The sequence below is a fragment of the Orbicella faveolata genome, unplaced genomic scaffold (assembly GCF_042242905.1).
Source record: "Orbicella faveolata isolate gen_17 unplaced genomic scaffold, um_ofav_v1 contig_13, whole genome shotgun sequence".
In the NCBI taxonomy this organism is placed as follows: domain Eukaryota; kingdom Metazoa; phylum Cnidaria; class Anthozoa; order Scleractinia; family Merulinidae; genus Orbicella; species Orbicella faveolata.
In genome coordinates, this window is record NW_028301540.1 from 14,170,001 (window position 1) to 14,189,733 (window position 19,733).

At 39.0% G+C, this 19,733-nt stretch overlaps 2 protein-coding genes, 1 long non-coding RNA gene and 1 pseudogene across 3 annotated transcripts in view; 2 read left to right on the forward strand and 2 right to left on the reverse strand.

Moving 5' to 3' along the window:
* Positions 1-368, forward strand: part of LOC149115149 (uncharacterized) — an 879-nt pseudogene extending 511 nt beyond the window's left edge.
* The window catches only part of LOC149115148 (uncharacterized), a 4,783-nt gene extending 1,441 nt beyond the window's left edge, over positions 1-3,342 (reverse strand). The window contains exons 1-2 of the long non-coding RNA XR_016205807.1: positions 2,465-3,342; positions 1,874-1,948 (exon numbers count right to left, since the gene is read on the reverse strand). This is a non-coding gene — a long non-coding RNA (uncharacterized LOC149115148). The remainder of the gene's footprint in view (positions 1-1,873; positions 1,949-2,464) is intronic.
* Positions 516-1,600, forward strand: LOC149115150 (52 kDa repressor of the inhibitor of the protein kinase-like). Its single transcript, XM_089283833.1, has one exon. It carries the CDS (start codon positions 669-671, stop codon positions 1,299-1,301), a length of 633 nt encoding a protein of 210 aa, XP_089139959.1. The 5' UTR covers positions 516-668; the 3' UTR covers positions 1,302-1,600.
* Positions 3,343-7,198: 3,856 nt separating the features above from the next.
* LOC110040163 (neuronal acetylcholine receptor subunit alpha-7-like) lies at positions 7,199-13,605 on the reverse strand. The gene is made up of 6 exons (XM_089283834.1): positions 13,542-13,605; positions 12,343-12,491; positions 12,017-12,061; positions 10,646-10,755; positions 9,221-9,456; positions 7,199-7,952 (listed from the first exon to the last, which is right to left on the reverse strand). Exons 1-6 carry the CDS (start codon positions 13,594-13,596, stop codon positions 7,252-7,254), a joined length of 1,296 nt encoding a protein of 431 aa, XP_089139960.1. The 5' UTR covers positions 13,597-13,605; the 3' UTR covers positions 7,199-7,251.
* Between the last annotated feature and the right edge of the window lie 6,128 nt (positions 13,606-19,733).

Consider the following 19,733-nt stretch of genomic DNA (forward strand, 5'->3'; position numbering starts at 1 on the left):
AGGAAAAATGGAGAGGAGTACGAGCTAGAAACAAGTTCCACTTTTTATCGTACTAGACAGCGATACTTAACTGAGAATAGATATCCATTCAACATACTCAAGGACAATATATGAGTTTCAAAAATCGAGAAGAATACTAGCTGCGAAGCGCAAGTCACTGGTTCACGAGCACGGCAAAGGAACTGAACAAGCCGCAAGCCGTTAAGGCGATTGACGAAAACGAAGAAGATGCTCTTTTTGAAGCGGGAGAATTCGACGTGTTTGCACAAATTTCTGCTTGTTTATTAAATCGTCTTGAAGTCTTGTTTATATTCAACATGATTTACCAGGCCTGTAGGCTGCGCTGGTTCCAGAAAAGATCCGCTTAAATAAGCCAGCTTATACAGGTTTCAAAGCTTACTTATCTCATCTGTAACTAACTCAAACTACCCATATTTTCCAATACTTTTGATTAAGCTATTTTGATGGCATGGTCTTACATATGTTATACGTTTTCGTGATCATGTATCAGATTTGGCACAACTGGCTGGAATCACAGTTAAGCTTCAGAGAGCTGCTATCGACATTGTGGAAGCCCATGAGATGATCCAAGAAGTGGCTAGTTTTATCGAAAAGAGAGGGAAGATTGTGATGCAAACCTTTCCCGTATTTATGAGCAAAGTGTTTCAATGGTTGGCAAAGTGGATATTAATTCTGAAATGTCCCGGATATCTTCAAGGCAGCAGCATCGCTCTAACGCTGAGGCGCAAACTCCCAAAGAGTATTTCAAGCAGAATGTTGCCATTCCTTTACTCGATCAGATCATCATGAGTATCAATGGACAGTTTTCGCCTTCGGCGGCAGTTGCCACGTCACTACTTGGCCTCGTTCCAAGTGTTCTCTGCGGGAGAGAAGTTGACCTCAAAGCAGCTCTTACTAAATACAGTGACGATCTTCCATCACCAGAGTTATTCCAAATGGAGCTTCAGCGGTGGAAAGCCCAATACGCATCAGTGGAACCGGAACTGAGGCCAGCTTCCCCCGCTTTGGCAACTAAGGAATGTGATACATCCTTATATCCGAACGTAAGCGTTCTGCTCAAAATTGCATGTACCATTCCAGTAACATCACGTGAGTGCGAACGAAGTGCAAGCACATTACGCCGCCTTAACAACTACCTGAGAGCATCGACGGGGAAAAGCCGCTTATCAAGCCTCGCGCCTCTTCACATCCATTACGATAGCACCGTGGACCTTGATGTTGTCGTCGATACCTATGCGCGGCTACATCCCAGAACAATACAACTGGAAAGCCTTCTGTAACCGTTCTAGTTCAGTAATGTTACCATTGAAAATAAGAACAAGGAAATCTTGTAATTAATGCTTTTTCAAACACCGATGACAAGAGAGTTTGGGAACAACAAAGTTGCTTTATTGCTGGCTTAGACAAACACCAGCGTTGTAAGCCGATGGGAACGAAGGTGAAACGATAAAACTCTTGCGCCTCACTAGAGGGAGGGAAACAGGAAAAAGTTTCTAGTCGACTTGAGGCTACTAAGATAATGATTAATACAACTAGTAAGAGCTATTTGGTCCGTTTAAAGATAGCAAGAATCTACCCATATCAAAACTAGCCTACGGCCCTGTTTACGTTGAATAAATTTGTTTTCAAACTCGTGGTAGCTCGTTCTTTCTAAGTTGCTCGCGTCATCAAAAACACGTTACGGCGAGAGCCCTTTGAATTCAAGTGTCCGGAAGTATGTTTTAACAGAAAACAAACAAGCATGGCGCGAGCTAGCTCGAGCCGTACTGGGAAATATTGGCCGTCGGTCGACCGACCGAGGGCCAATACTCCCCAGTACGGCCCTTGCGCTCGGTTAGTAAACATAACATACCTTAAGATAACGTCTAGTTTCTCTTTTTCTTCCAAATTCGATCGGCGGAATGTAAGGAGGACCGACATTTTTCTTCTGAAATTCAACGCATATAAAGATTTTCATTTTAGAAGCCAAGTTGCAAAGAAATAAGGTTATTTAAAGGAATAAAGTGAGAAGACTATAACTCAGCTCTTTCTTGGGACACGGTTAACGCATTTAAGCACTATTACCGTTTCATCAGTATTTATTATCTTGTGTATCTTTCTAAGTTTTCATTTTAGTCTTCATCAGCCTTTCTACATGAGAGTATAAATAATTTTGTGATTTGATTCCGGAGCGAGCGGTCCGGGTTCGAGCCCTAGCCGGGGACACGGTGTTGTGTTCTGGCAGCTATGAACCATCGGCTCTAAGGCTTTACACTAGATTGTGACTATTCCTATGATCAGTAGCGCTAATTGTCCCCACTATCCGCTACGTCTTTCTGCGTTTTCTTGAGTACCGTGCATTCTACAAAATGGAGCTGGGGTTCTTTTAGGCTAAGTATGTTTCAGAGCTCTCGTGAAAAATAGTCGGTTTGATTAACAAGATATATTAAGCAGTTTCATTTACCTTCAACTGGGCTTGAGAATCCCTCTTAGTGCCAGACTTGAAGAGCAGAACATAAGACGGTTGTTCTTCATTTAGATGTGAAAGCTCAATGAAGCCAAAACTCAGGGTAAAACATAAAACCAGCACCAGGTATTTCATGATTGGTTAATGCTTAGTTCTAACCCACCAACTGTTACCCAGGCAGTTCTACGGAATGGCACCCGTTATATACCGTTCGAGTTGAATAACGATTTTTTTTTTTACTGTAAACAAGAAGTTGTTTCTTCCAAGTTACTTCCAGTAGACATCGTATATCTAGTGTCTTTTTCTATTGATGAGTTTCATATTTATTTCCTAAAAGTCGCCGAAACGGAATGTTAGCTTAAATTAATAAGTATTTGAACAATTGTTTTTAAAATATACGAAACTGCTATGTTCATACCAAGTGTTTATAATGAAATTTTGTTGGGGCGCTTCTTTATATCTTTCTTCAGCTCAAAAAAGGAGTTATGGTTGTAAATTTTTATTAAGTTCTTGGAGTTGACTTGTCGATAGCGTCCATTGATTTCCAGTTGATCCAGTCGAGTTCGGTTCTGTGAGGTTCAAACACCATTTAAAACATTAATGATTGCGTAGTTTCCATATTTGATAATAGTTGCCGTTATTTGGTAGTAAACATTAAATGCCTCTGTTTTGGCATGCTAGAACTAATTAACTGAGAGTTGAATTTGCTTCCTAAAGGTGGGTGGCTCTAAAGATATCAATCTTGGCTTGAGTCAGAGTTGGAACCAAATTTGAACAGAAAAGAAAAGAAAGAAAGAACAAAAACAAAACGAGATAAAAAAAAAAAATGGAACACACGAGCAAATTTTTGAAACACAATGTATTGATTGTGATCCCTATAGTGGTTACAAAATTATTCAGATCTGTATATCTACATGCCATTTGTTCAGATGTCGTGGGCGAAAGTTTTGGAAAAGGAAGGAAATCCGTTCAATAGAGATAGATCTCATTTTCGAGGGTTCTGGGCTCTATATTAAAATAACGAATTTATTTTTTTGCGAAGTAAAGGAAATAATATATCTTGTCAATATCACACGAGGTCGGCAGGCGCTTTGTCTGGTGTGAAAACTAAAGTCCGCTTTGTTTTAATAGCGCTTTACGGTCGTGTTTTCAAGCTAGACAGTTATTTCGGTCGTATAAAGCCGACACTTCTATTAAAAGGATGCGTCATGTTTTTCTTTGTTATTTTGGGGTACATCAACGCAATAAGAGCAGCGTGGGTAAAAACGTTTGATTTGTCTATCTGTTGTAAATGACTCGGGTTTTTCATGAATACATTTTTGAAACAGTAATTCAAGAATGACGAGGACTTTCTTAAAAGAAACTTTTTACTACATACGCATTACAATGTCTTCTTTATAATGTCTCCTTTGAACAAAATGTCTGTTAGTCCTATAGATGATTTGGTAGTCCCTCTCTAGTTAATGAACTTTCCACCATCTAACTGTTCCGGATTGAACTCAAGGGGTTAATTTTTCTAGGTGATCCATTGTCCAAACGTAACTTCATAACAAAGGTTTGAGGATCTAGAATAAAAAATAAGAAAGTGACATATTCGGATGTTGGTCCTGAGCATCATACAGAACCTGAACAGATATAAACCACCGATGTTAATGGGATAAGAACGGACTGAAAAATTTGGGATTCTAGCAAGGACTGCATTCTCGCAACTCATTCCTTTTCGCTATATTCCAAAGATGACAGGACAGGTATTCCAACTGAGAGTTTTATGTTTAATCACCTTTCTGGGAATCATACCTTCGCCCATTGTCTGCAGGCGCTTGCACGTACGGAGTTCTTGCGTAGCTGCGTAGCTAAGAAATGCTTAGTGCCATTGAACACCAGCAAACTATAAATTTGCCCACGAGTGTTACCTTGTATGGGATTCGAAGAATTCATCTCAATTTTGCTTGCTTGTAACAAAAATTTTCCTGTCGATCGTTATCGAGCGACCGTGCCTCGCAAATGACCAAAAAATGGCTTAACTCATCGATGCTTTGAAGTTGGTATCGACCACACTTCATTGACACATACCCAGCCCCATTTTGAAAGGAAATTGGAGAGTGGGAAGCTACAAAATGGCATTGAACTTGTTGGAGACAATTTACAGACACGTTTCAACTCGTGGCTCTCAGGAAACACTTTCATCGCGATACTGTAAGGTCCGTGTACGGTTCATCTTCGCGGGAAGTCGATTACTTTAAGCCTTCGATGTAAAATTGAACAAGAACTGGCGTAAAATTATTGGCATATTCCAACAACTAGAAATTGGAGACGTTATACATGTACCCTACAGGTTCTGTGCGATAACATGCGGAAAAGGTACAAAAATGTAAGAAAACAATGTGAACGCTACTGCTAAACGCAAAATGCTTTTGGAAAGACAAAGCAAGGGCCAACACATCACGAGATCTGGCACAATCTAACCAACTTTACACCACTTCTCGAAACAAGTCGAGGACGCTAGTCAGCCTCGACAATTTACAATAGTCTACATTATTTATCAAAGCAAATGAAGATTTGACAATTATTTACTTGTAATGTCAAAATTTATTCACTTCAGTTGATTTTATCGCTGGCAGTTTTTTCTCTACAAGATGTTTCATTATAAAATAACCGAAGAACTACCTATAGTTCCATTTCATAAATTCAAAGAACGCCTGCAAGGAAATAAATGTATCTTGTTTGTGTTTTTGATATGTTCGCTGGGCACTAACTGACTCGCACTTATTAGAAGAAGTCACTGTATTTTGATCATGACGCTATCCGTAACATATTGTAAGAAGACTTAGAGATCATATCGTATGGTCTGCTTAAATTGTAAGCTTTGGCTCCTTCAAGGATCTCGGTCGTGGTATTTTGAGTTATTTTGGCCACTTAAAAAATTGCCCGAAGATAGAGAAGCGCCAAAGAGATAATAATAAACTATAAGGGAACAAGGGTGGTTAAGGATGGAGAAGAATGATATGGATTACATTCGACGAACTTGGAAAAATTTAGGCTTAACTTTTCAAGATGGGCAACCCGTGACGTAGCTCCTTTAACACAAGAGAATCTTGTGATAACTAAAACACATAAGTCGCTTAATTCTTTAAGGGTCTCAAGCACAGAGAGGTGTAATTTAGAAAACCTTCAAATTTTACTTGAAGAGGTACTATTTGGGAGGTTTTTCTCCCCTTTTCGACGAGAACAGTACTAAACTTATGACTTAACTTACGATGCCATTTTGCTCATACAGCACAGTGCTCCTGAAACACCAAGACGAAGACATCAAGTAAATTTCTCAAAGGGGAGCAAACTGTAGCTAAGTTCAGATGGTTTTCAACGATTTTACAAAACACAAGGCAGGATTTGAAAAAAATCTTCCTGACGTTTGTTAAATTTGTGACAGAGACCTTAAACATACGTGACCAAATAAATCCTAGCCTTCACTACAGACTATCTTTGAACTCGTCACGATCTCAAAGAGCGTCTGCGTAGGGGGCCAAATAAATCCTAGCCCCAGTTTATTTAGTGTAATTTTTGTTAAAGTTAAAGCATAGATATATTTTCATAAAGATGGAGCATTGGGTTTTAAGGGTTTCTACGATGTGAATTTACCTTATGAGTTGACTCTTTAATATAATGGCCATGATAGTGGCTTTTTTAAGTTTAAAAATCTTTGATTCTGATCGCATGTTTGGAACAACCTCCCGAAAGCGAACACTTACAACCAATCACAAAACAGTTGAGAAACTCCCATAAATTGAATTTTCCTCACAAAAAACTGACAAATGACAACAGCAAACACACAAAGAAGCCCACAACTTGCTTTGTGATTCCTCCCCCTCTCCCGCTTTCAAGGTTATTGCTCATAGTTTTGAATTAAACAAACTCCGAAAAAGGGAAGAAAAAGACCATCAATCTGAGAAAATGAAATCCATTTATTTTTCGGTTAGAGGGAATATAGAATTCTTCCAGACACGGGCTTTTCAGGGTAATGGAGTATCACCGAACGAATATCGAGTAAAAGTTCTCAAAGAATTAGGGACTCTCTTTTTTATTTTTGAAATCCAAGTGATAAGGTACATTACATTATGATTTTTTTTTTCACGCAATCATTTATTATCAATCCAGATTAATATAACGTAACTCTTTCTTTCTTACATGTTGTAAAATTCCGGTTATAAGCGCTGGGCTTATATAACTTTAAAAGGGGTATTCGGTGGGCTTACAAACGGAGAGGTGAGGGCGGCGGGTTAAAAACGGTATAAAAAAGGCTCAAAATACGCCGTTGAAACCAAAATACAGCAGTTGAAAAAGATTCTTCATGTTCTTCGAAACAAGAAGCACATAGAGCAAGTAATGAAACAAGTACAGGGAGCATCAGCTCTTCCTCGCCGTCCGGTGAGGTACAAAAAGTCAAGAAGGGGTATTTCCAGCGGGGCTTATGTCATTGCAACTGGAAAAGTTTTTTAATGTTACCTATAGACGACCCTACAGCGGGTGTGAAGGGTAAGGGGCTTAAAATCGGAATTTTATGGTATACATTAGTAATATTTTGTATACCCAAGTTGTACTAATGTCATACAAATATACCAGCAAAGGTGTGGGTCATGACATGTTTGGTGTTGTAGTGTTTGTGGAAAACAAAAACACACATTCACTTGTGATATCAAAACCTAAAATTATAACAATTTAAGAACAAATGAATTTTATGTACAATGAGTGGCTATTTGTAAAACATCAGTCAAATAAACAACTAATCATGTTTTGAACGTGAAAGCATACGCAATAGACGAGGCAATAATAAAGATTACAAAAAACACTTGATCCATTTTTCTGGCCACCCTCCGCCACGTGAATTCAACTTCTTCTTTTCTTTCAAGGAAAGCTGGACTTCCTTCATTGCACTCGGTCATCTCGATGCTGGTCAGTGTAGTGGAACATTTTGCCATGCCGTGAGCGCCATCAGGCTGCGATGCATGAATCCGTTTGGCTTCTTTACGTTTCTTTATGCTGCAAAAGCCGCAGAGCTTTTCAGTCCAGTCTGGGGGAGTTCCGTCTTTGAAGTAAACCCTCACGACGAAAATATTGGCGAAGAGAACCAAGGCTATAATGATCATAGTAACTTGTAGGTTTACGCCAAGGATTGGTACGCTGTCTGACGTCACTGGAAGAAAGGACGGGATGACAAGAAGAAACACTGTCATGGCGAGCAGAATAGTTGTGACAAAGCCAATGCGTTCCCCGCTTTCAACGTGGATAAGGAAACTACTGAGAGCAACTACTGTCAGTGTAACGGAGGGGATGACGAGATAGAACATATAGTACAGTGACTTGCGTTTCATTTCCAGAGTATATACCACTTCGCTGAAGTTAAACGGGCAGCAGTCGCCATGGTCAGTTTCCGATATTTTGGATCTGATGTCTACTATGTCCCAGTCTCCGCTTTCAACATAACGAGCTAAGAAGGTAAATACGCATAGCTGATTAGTTTCTGCAATAGGTATCTTTTCTCCCCCATTATTGCCCGACGGGATAACCCAAGGAATTATCATTGAAAGTAGCTAACAACCGTTTCCAGCAATTTCCAGCACTCATAGTTTGATGCAGCAATATCACCCTTTAGCAAGTAGATGGCATCAAACGAATGCTCATTCCCTGGCAAACAAGAACTAGTTGCAGTCATCTTTTCTACATAACAGGTTACCGTAACAACAGCCTAACCTTTTAAAACACCCTCATTTTTCTTTCGTTTGTGCTTATAACCTCCTAAAAAGCTCAAAGACAGTTTTTCTACTGTAATATTGAGATCAGGACGTTAAACAAAATTTTTGCGAAGGAATTGAGAGCCATGTTAACGTTACATTGTTAAACTATAATTTATGAAAGCCAAATTAAAAAGATCGTTACATTTTGAGATATCTTGTGAAACCCGTGGTAAGCCACAAGCGACATTTTTAAAGGTTTCAGTCAACTGTTCGGATAAGGATATTTAAACCTCACCTATAGCTATTATACGGTTTATAGATATTGTCTTATTTTAGGCATGCAGAAGCTAGGACAGACCAGATAACGGGGCTCTTTTCCCTCAACTCTGGAAATAACTCTATGGAAAAAAAAAATTTCCACCGTTTGTCCCTTTGTGGATAAATTAGGCGTATTTTCATGAGGGGGGTTTGCCCTCCCAGGCGGAAATTAAATCGAGCTTTCTAATTTCATGTGATTTGGCTTTGTTTTGTCAAATAAATGGCCGCGAGAGTGACTAAAATATGCCAAAATTATGGTTTCAGTTTATGTTTTTTTTTAGTAGACATGGCTCAACCTTGGCAATGTATATATGTAATAGTAATTAGACTGAGTGGAATGCAATTCAGAGAGCAATTAATACCGCGAGTAATTTCAAAATCGATTTGAAATAACGAGGTCTAGAACGGGTTTTAAATTTACGTACGCGAGAAGCATAAACAACCTCGCTCTGGTGCTGTTGATCGTACCCACTGAAGTGGAATGTGGGAACGTTTATTACACGAAATGTCATATGCCCGAACTGCGGTCATGCGTTTTCGTTCAGGTGTAACTCTCGTTCTCTTCGTACACGTTGCTCGTTTCCTTACTCTGTTCTGGTCAGTCAACAGGATATTATAGTGTCATAGAGTCTCACATGTTGGGCTTTACTTGGACCATACAGGGTCAGATGGCTTCATAATAATATAAGGGACGATTCCTTACTCGCAAAATCACTTTTGTCCTTGAACAGCCTGATTCTCATTAGTTTCTCTCCATACGTGTAGGAGCCAAACGATAGTTCACATTTTTGTTCGTCAAACGGCCACTCGTCGACTTGCATTTCACAGGTGGTTTTAAACGTTGCCGGTCCGCTCCAAACACAGTTCCCATTAAAGCTGACTGAGATGTCCGTCACAAACTTGCTTATCCCTCCCGCTAAATTGATCGAGTCGTCACCACTAGAAATAAACGATAAAAGTATATAGAAAGGCTGTTCAGTCAAACAGGGGTTAGAAAAAAGTGAAAGAGCAGCTCCACGGAAATATCAAGTAGACCGATAAATAGCAAAAAAGAAAATTGAATTTCTTCAAAGACTCACAGAATGAAGCCCTAGGGGCACTAGTTCCACAAACATTGGTTTAGTTCGATTATAATTGTTGGTTTTTTAACGCAATAGTTTCTCCTCGATGCCCTAAATAGGCCAAAATCGATCGAAAAGGAGCGTCATACTGAGAGGCTCGTAAAGTCGAAAGTAACGACTGTCATTAGTCGTAGTTGTTCCTCCTTTCTTGTGAAAAGTGCGCTTAGGGCATCATTCTGGGCGAGTAACTAGAAATTCAATTTTTCGCTATTTCCCGGTCTAGCTGATGTTTAGGCGAAGATTACAGATATATGCAACTGATCTGATGGTTTTATAAGATAGATTTCTCAAACTGTTCAATTGTTTATCACGTTTAATCAAAGGAAATCGTGACTGTGACGGTGTTTGGATATCTCATCTTAATACGCAAAGATTTTAAAATTTTATTTCTCTGTTTTCTCCTTAGTTTTAGTTTCGAGTGATAAGATATATCTCGAAGTTCGTAAAAAATACTCCACTGCGAGTCGTATTTTCAACTCTCTTCTCTGTGTTTGGAAATGTGGTCAAGCACTGTATTACATCTTTTTTCAGCAGGTCCATTCACTTAAGATGGACAAGCGAAGAAGCAACAGCAACAACAAAAACAACAACAAGACAAAAACCAAAATGTTATGCAATACTGTGGTAAATAGCATTCACTAATTAATTATCAAGTAGTTAACCGGGAGGTTTGGGGTAAGTTCATATGCGAACCGTTCCAAATAATTCGATTAAAAAAAACTGGACCGAACAGCTGGTCTTCTATTCACTTGTAATCTGTACTGCTTATCCAGACTGATCCCATTCGATGTTTATACTTGTAATAAGCAGACAAACTCAACCCGGCCCTTGAGAACATCTAGAACAGCTTAGAGTCCTGCTCTAAACTCTTCCCCTGTTCAGATGAGACTGGTGCCAAATGGACCCAGTCCAGGATCGCATAAATTACTGAGCGCATAATTAACCGTTTCAGACAGACAGACATATTCTCAGTATATTATCAGACAGACATATTCTGGTATTCTCACTTGTTAAACAAAGCAATATCCGGGACCCAAATTTCATCAGGAGCGAAATGGATTTGTTGTACGTCACCATATTCACTAGGGTTCCACGTCAGATATTCGTTCGTCCATCCCTGCAAGTACAACGAAAGTACCAAAACATTTGATGAGAAATTACAGCCGAAAACACTAAGTAACAACAAATGAATTAAATCACGGCCAGATTGGTGTCTTAAACCAATCCTGCGGGACTTAAACTGTCATACAATGTCTTTTGTTCAAATAAATCTGCATGGCAGCTAGCCACCGGAGTGTGAAATGCTCTAAAGTCTGAGAATAATAGGCCCTTTGCACGATCCGGTCACACGGTACAAAATTACACATGTTGGGACGCAAGTTGCACAGTTGGACTTCCAAAACATAGCAACTCGTACTACTTTTGAAAGTCCCACTGTGCAGCTTGCATGAGTGATTTTGTACAATGCGATCGGGTCGTGCAAAGGGCCTATTAGTATATCGTAGACTGCTGCTTATACAACCTCGTAAGGGGTTTTAGACGGACTTACAAAGGGGCTTATGTCCGGCGGGGGGAGGGGGGGGGGGGGCTGGGGATGCTTACAACCGGAATCAAAAAACCGTTTCACAGTGAGATACAGCAGTTTTAATAGAAATACGGTTTTCATATATTGGTTTTTAAGTAGGCCTTAGAGCATCACAATAAATTGAATGCATCTATTTTAAACTAGAAGGGGGGAGCTTATATTACGGGCGGGGCTTATAATTGGAAGATATTGTGTTTGCATTCTGAGCTCGCGAAAATCAAATGCAAAATTATTTCTTGGCGCTTAAAGTAAAAGTGGAGGCGTGGTGGCCTCACGGTTAGTACGCTCGACTCCGGATCAAGCGGTCCGGGTCGGGTACATTGTGTTGTGTTCTTGGGCAAGACACTTTGCTCTCACAGAGCCTCTCTCCACCGAGGTGTATAAATGAGTACCGGCGAAGTTAATGCTCGGGGTGGCCCTGTGATAGATTAGCATCCCATCCAGGGGGGAAGAGTAGAAATTCTTCCAGTCGCTTCATGCTACGGAAACCGGGACAAGCTCCGACCTGGTGGGCCACTTGGCTCGTATGCAGGCTTTGCCTTTTACCTTACTTAAAGCAAAAACAGCGAAATTCCAAAGAAACTTTGGTAGTCTATAAAGGAGCTGTCTCTTCTAACACAACGAAAACTACAAAATTCAGTTTAACAGTATACGCAAGTACGGTTTTATTTTTCTGAGTCAATATCCGTCAGCAGCCACCTCCCGGCGCTGTGGGGAATAATTGTTAAATACGATATTGGAATAGCACTAAAAACAATAACAAATAGTGTTAAGAAAACAGCTGTGTATCGACCTGTATAACCCAAGTGTCCAGAACTAGCACTTGTTCTTGATTATCCTATTAAAAACGAAAGCAAGCAAAATACATTATGTAAAACTTCAGCAACATTTCAAAGTTAAAACATCGATTGCATCGCTGGTTCTCTTTTGGCTTTGAATTTAGAGGACGATCTAAGACATCAGTAAAATTAGTTGATGCAAGATGGATTCTTTTATTTTTCATATATAATTCTTCTCAAAAGATGAAATGATAAAATTGGTTACTGAAAGAACAAAAATGATACAGACCACTTTAAAGGATAAAAATGGAGAGAAAGCATATAAAGTAGATGGTCGTACCACTTTGACAAGCCTACTGACTCTCATCGCGAACGACACTTCCACAGCCCTCTTGCTTGTAAATACTGGTCGGACCTTCCTGTCATAATTATCAAGGAGGTCTGCTCGAATATGGTGTTCCCATGAAGTGTTTGTTGAACCTGAAGAACCTAACAAAACACGAAAGAGGTCGGTTAACCATGTTAAGAGAGGGAGACCAAGAGAGGAAGACCAAGGAGGCAATCTGGTTTGCATAGAGACACTCAGGCAGAATGCTTTACCCAAGCTATAAATTAGTTGTCGAACATTCAGTCAGTCACTGCATCAAATCAGTTTTTATCAAGGTGTAATGACAGTCTGCATGGAGTTTCACTGGTAGCTCAGAAGCACGCGTCGAGTATTTCTTAACTGACCGAGCACAGTAAAAATAGTTCAAAGGGCGAATACGAGCTTAGAGCGTTGTAATCAAGTTTCAAGTTGCAATTGAAGTACGTCGTGACACTCGAAATGGTGAAAATGCGCTGCAGAATCAATTTCGTTCGACCGATCGAGGTAAAAACAAAACGTTCGACAAGTTGCCATACTTTCAAAAGCTATCCTGGTCAATATTTTAACACAATAACATCGACCATGGAAAGCATGCGGTGAATCTAATTCTTACAATACGCGTTGTTTTATGCAAGAGCACAAAGCTGAGAAAACGAACTTAGAAGTTTGAAATAACATGAAAACAGACTTTTTGAGTCATCCTTTTAAGCAAACATACCAAAAAGATCTTACGAAACTTTCTCGTATGGTGGTCAGAATTTAACACCTTCCCAGTGAAATCTTCAAATAAATATTTACATGACGGGAGTAACGGTCCTGCAAGATCAATCTTAATGTCAATAAGAAGACGGTTACAAACTGAGTGAGAGATAGGTAGACATAGGCCCGAAAATACAAAATATTTTCTCGGCATTACACTTAAATTTTTTTGTCAATCATAACAACTTTATTCAATTCAAATTTGCAACTGAATTGATAATCTCAAAAAATGAAGTGGCTCTTGATCATACGAACAAGCTTGGAGCCCCTCGATAAACGCAAATTGAAACCTGTCGGCTAAATGTAGTTCTATGTATTAATGTTAAGGCCAAATAACCAAGCCCCATGTTTCAAAACCTTAAACGTTTCTATTACTATACAGGGGGTAAGTGTCCATGGTTCAAAGCGCTTACCTTCAAACAAAGAAAGTATTTTGACCCATAATAGCACTGCTGCGACCAAATTCATCAGAAAGAGCGTTGAAATACCTCAGAAAATTTTACCCTGCGCTCGGCTTGAACTTAGTACCTGTCTTCTTGCATAGATGGTAGTGGAGTTTGCTCGACTCGCTTTCAGTTTGAACGACACTGCAGGTAACCTTAATAGGATAATATGTAATAATTGCGGATATTTTTCTGCACTCAACTCTCCCGTAGGGACTTGTAAACGGTGTTCACAAGGTATAATAATAAGCCACGTTCCGCCCCCCAGTGTGAGTCAAAATAGTTACTAAGCAACCCGTAATAACACAAACATGTTAATGGAAGATTATTTCGAGGATTATTTGATTGTTTCGCGCGCTCGTGTTCTTTACGATAGAGCAACTTTCGCTCAGTGTTTTGTTTCTTTATTAGGAAAAGTCATTGTTGTAGGCATTAAGATCAAGTTGGTTGAAACGAAGAGTGGATGTAGAGTGTCATGGTTTTTGGAAGCATTATCTTAATTAACTTTTAAGCAACAAAGGAGGGCTTTTCTTCCTGGGTTGCAATTTTAACGTATGCTAAACAAATATCTTGTCAACCTTTCACCATGAGCTCTTATCTTGGTGGGTTGAATTAAGAGAAATTGCTGACCTCGACAGCGGTTACAAACACATCTTATGGAATAATAAAGAAAGTCTTCTGATCAAGGGCAGAACAGTTTTTGTTGTAGACATTACTTTGATAATGGTGTAAATTTCACAAAGGACCTGCCTTATGACATGACAAATATTCACTCATTTAGACCCATGAAAGAGCAAGGTTTAAAAATTCAAACGTCGTGTTTTGGACCAGACTAAGACAGCCTGTCCCATCGAAATTACGTGTTAATCTACCTAACTTCAAGTTTGTCATCGACTTCAAAAATTACAAATATAAAAACTGCTACTTTCATCTGATAAAATTAAAATATGAATAACATGTTCTTTACGATGATAGAATAACTTTCGCTGAGTATTCTGTTTCATTATCAGGAAAAGTCATCATTGTGAAGGCATTCAGATTAAGTTGATGAAGTCGAATAATGGACCGAAGAGTGTCATGTTTTTGGTAGCATTATCTTAATTATCTTTTAAGCAACAAAAAAACATGGCACTGTTCATGGGATAAGCTTGGTGGAGAATTTGATTTAAGAAAAGACTAACTTTCAGAACCTACCTCTTACTTGTGAGGGTTGCAAGCAAACCTTATGTACGTTCTTTTCAATACAAAGTGTTCAACTACATCCTCTGTCCAAGTGACCGTTTTTTAATTAACAAATAAAGAAGTCTCGATTGTGTTCTGTTCTGTTCAGATAAAGCACGCAAGAAGCGGTAGAGCACGAAAGAAGTGTAGGGGGAAACACGAGACGAAGTCGAGTGTTTCTGACAATATTTTTCAAACGAGTAAAAGTTGCGTAAGCGTGCCTCTGATCTCTGATAACGTGTGCTAAAATAGGCCAATCACAATCCTTGTCAAAATTGTTCAAATAATTTGATTGGCTAACGAGGAAACAGCTGTCAATCATGAACTGAACATCACTGACCTAACGTTTGGTTTTGTGTGGCTTTCGAGAGAAGAACCTTCCCTTCAAAGTTCGCTTTTTAGTTAATTTTTTAAATCTAAAGGTTTCTAGTCCAGAAGAATCTGGCGGCATTGTGGCTTATGAAAACTTACACTTTTCAATGGAAATTACGAAACAAGGAGTTCAATGCTTGCGAATGAAAATGCGAAATGCCGAGTTGTATTTGAAAGGAGCTACAGTTGCTTGCAGCAGGATTGCCCGAACTAGCGTCAAAGTTGGAGAGACTAGACTGCTCCCACTGGTTCTACTCCGAATAAAGAAAAGAATATCATAACAAGCTTTTAACTGATCTCTCGTCGGGTGAGCATTGATACGAAATTGTTGAGGTTCAAACCAACGAGCATTACTAAACTGCATGTAAGTGTTGTTTGAGCATTTTTACTCGGGCCTCCGTAGGAAAGCCCGAGTCATAAAATGCAAACGTTTTGGTCGCCAAAAGGGGGGTTATGGTCCCAGGCGTTCCATGCGTAGACCATGGAAACTGGGGACGAGAAACGCGACATTGCTCGCTCTTCGTGACAGAATGCGGTGTTCTGCGAAGAAGTTTTGGTGAGAATCGCGCCTTATACGTTCATCTCGCATACAATGACGTCGATCGTTTTCGGAAAGGGTCGGTCCACGAATTCTATTGCCTGAAAGCCAGCCAGGTAAGCAAAGGTCAAGTTCGAAACGTCCTCGTGAGATAACAACTGGGCCGATCGTAGTACGAGTTCAAACTACGAAAACACTGACAAAAAATAGGCAGTCAATGACTGCATGTGGCTACTGCTGTTATTATTTAGAACACTGCAGTAAAACAAATCATATTGCAATAAAACGAGCTAAATACGAAAACGTTTTTGGACTGGTAGCTCATTAAAAACATGTGACTTGTTTCTTGCACCGCGCAAAGTATGTCGATCTCCAAATTTGTAAAGATAAGACTTTCGGTAACTTGAATTAATTATTTTACTTCCAAGTTAGTTGGCTTTCTAGTAGGGTGCAGGAAAAAAAATAACGTGTGATTTTGGAGGCAAATTGTGCGGGGAATTGTGCGGGATTATTGACCAACCAATGTTCTTGCCAAGTCCGAAGGGAAATCTGCATTGAGGATAGTTTAGCCAAATTTATTACCCCAGTGGTTCAAATATATTTAGCAGCCTTAGCAATCGCCAATTCTTTTAAAAAACTGTGTCTGACTGCTTAAGAAAATCATGTTGTGTGACATGAACTGGACGAGCATGAAACCAAATTAAATAGCAAAACAGAATGCTGCATCTCCCTTTATAAATGAGTTCCTTTTTAAAATACTCTTGCCTTGATTCAATAAAAATATGTAGGTTAAATATTTCTTCATAAACTGCGTTAAGGGTCGCAAATTCACGGAGGTTTTCCCGGCGCAAAAAACACAACTTGAAAGTTTATGCAAATTAAGTGCAATGCAATTTGCGCCTTGTCATGGAGCTGTTGTTTTCGCGAGGGAGTTTATCTATTCGCTTTCCAAAGGAGATAAGACTCTTGAAAAGGGTTTAGGATCGCAACAAGGCAAAGGTGTTCAGCTGCACAATTTACCAGGATCGCCACAACCAGTAAACGAACTTCGTACAATTTCTGCTAGCATGTACAATATAATAGCCATAAGCTGTAAAAAGACCTGGAAAATTATTTGCAAACAAGTTCTCCATAAATGCGTAGACAGCCGTATTTGATTCTTAAACCAAAATGGTTTAAAGTCACAAATTGCGATTGGATTAGGAGGATACTCAACGAAACAACTTGAATAGTAAATATCTAAGCGGAACTCTTGTGCTAAAATATCCTGATTTTTAAATTTGTTTTTATTGTGTCCAACACGCGTTTTCGTAAAGTACGATTTGATACTGCGGTACGAAGCCCGAGTAAACGCTCTTAGAGTGTCTAGTTACAAATATAAAGCTTCTCATCATAACCAAAAACAGCTCAGTTAGTATTTTTTGTCCTTGTTTTACTTCTCAAGTATAATTTCTGCCCTCGTAACAAATGTCTTAAATCGAAGCATTCGCAAGGTTGAGAATTTGTTTATTTTGTCTCTTTCAATTAGGAAGCGGTAGAGCACTCAAGAAGTGGGGAAAAACACTCGACTTCGTCTCGTGTTTTCCTCTACACTTCTTTCGTGCTCTACCGCTTCCTGCGTGCTTTACAACAGAACAGAGTACAGTCGAGGCTTCTTTATTTGTTAATTGTATTTGTATTTGTATTTATATCTGTATTTGTAACACTGTGAAGTTTTAATACATACATTCATAACTTCAAGCTTAATTACTGTAATTCACTTTTATCTGGACTCAATCACAATCAGATTCAAAACCTTCAGTAAGTTCCTGCTGCGCGTTTGTTGACTGGTACAAGGAGATGTGAACATATCACCCCAATACTAAAAGAACTTTACTGGTTACCTGTCGCTGAAAGAATTGATTTTAAAGTTTTACTTAATAGTTTTGGAGTATTGAATGACATAGCACCTTCCTACCTCAAGGAAATTCATCCATTCGGAACATTACGATCTGCAAATAAGGGACCTCTCATCCAGCCTAAATTCTATCTTAAGGTCATTCCCCAGTATTGCATTGTGCATCCCTACTGCACATAATTTCACGCGTGATTAGCGCGCGCGCATTAAAAAATGGCGGCTTTTTCTTTACGGCTGGACGTCGCCATAGAGGTAAATCGTCATTTTCTCGCAAACGAGTATGATGACCTATCAATTTTTTTTCTGTTGTTTTGAATTGAGTAATAAGTTTCTCTGTGTAAAATAAATATTGACCAATTCTCAGTGTAGAACAAAAAACAATCGTCGGAAACGTGAATTTAGCAAGCAATCGTGACTACAACCATGGTGCTACTATAAGGATTTATATGGGTATAAACAAGGTTCTGTTGCTCCTAAACGAACACGGGCACCCCTCATTTTTATTTCAAAATTTAATTTCCTATAATATAAACAATCAATAGGCAAAGTTTCACAAAAATCTCATTGCAGGTTCTATTTCAGTGGAATGATTTTAAATCATATGGATATAGAGCATTTTTGCATATTGCACCCAGACTGTGGAATGCCCTGCCTGATCAATTAAGGACATGCAGCTCGCTTACTTCATTTTAAGTCAAAAGTCAAGGAGCATCTTTTTAAACGTATTTATAAACTGTAATTACGATTATATTTAGCTGTTTTAGTTTACATCTAGCTCATTTATATATTTTTTTTAAAAGCGCTGCTGGATTCTGAAGAAGCAGCGCTTTATAAGACTAAATTTATTATTTTTTATCATTTAATGATGTAGTTTGTTTTTTCCCCATGATAGTTGTTTCATAAGGAACGATATATTTGACAAAACCGGAGTGCTTTGTACACCTGCATATGTCCGGTACGTTCTTGCACATTTTCTGCTGCTAGAATGTTCAGCCCTTCGCAAAAGAGTGTAAAATTATGACAGACTGTTCAGGAAGATTATTAATCAAATAGTAAACTTGTCTCGCTGCAGCCGGTCTCAAGCAATGAAAGTACTCGAAATGTACCGAAACAGAGTTGTTTGGTTGCAACATGGACGTCTCTGTGTAGTTCTAGCGTGAAGGTAAAAATCTGTAGAGTGGCAAGAGGTTCAAGAGAAAAGGCAAGTTTATAGTACTAATTAAGGAACAATTTCCGTGAGTGGCATATATCCCAAGTAATGAAATTAATCCCTTATTAAATAGACAACCTCGGGGAATCCTGTAGTGTTCTCTTAATTCAGGATTTGATCTTAAAGCAAATTGCCGTCGAGTACGTTGAATTACCTTTCCGTTTCTTTTCTTCCGTTTTACCTTACTTTTTTATATTATTTCACCGTTAATGTAATTTAGTTTGTTCGTTTGTAAGTTTATTATATCTATTATTTTCATTATTTCCCCCGCTCCTTTCTGGTTCCTCACCTGTACCGAAAGTTACTAATTTTGTAAATATGGGGGACAACTAGAAATCCTAATGTTTTACTTTACCCCCCATACTCCAACTTTAATACTTATCTACCGGAAAACGTATATTGTAATCATAAGAGAAGCTCTAATTTTATCTGTAAATTTAAACTGAGAGGAAAATAAAGTATGCTGGGAGAGTGTCATAGACAAAGAACAGGGCGATCTGGAGGAACCTCGTTGAGGCCTCAGGTGCCAGAATGGCATAACAGGGTTGAGTGAGTGCGTGACAGTTAACTCAGTGTAACGATCGACAGTGGTATATCGATCAAGGAGTTATAAACAAAGACTTTGCGGGAATATTAAAGATATGAAGTCGGCTATCAGCGAAACATAACTGAGAATTGAAGGTACGAGACAGTATACCGTCATATTTAGTTCAATGTTGTGAGAAATGGATTCTTAAAGACACTCTGAGAAGAATTTTGGCGCTAAAAAAAAGACATGCGCACGATTCGTAATTCGTTATTCCTTGAGTTTCTGCGACTTTTCTGAGAGTTATTCACTCGTATCTTCACAATCCACGGGTATATTACGAACTCACAACGTAAACAGCTCCTAGATGGCTTGATAGCTCAGTTAGTAGATCACTG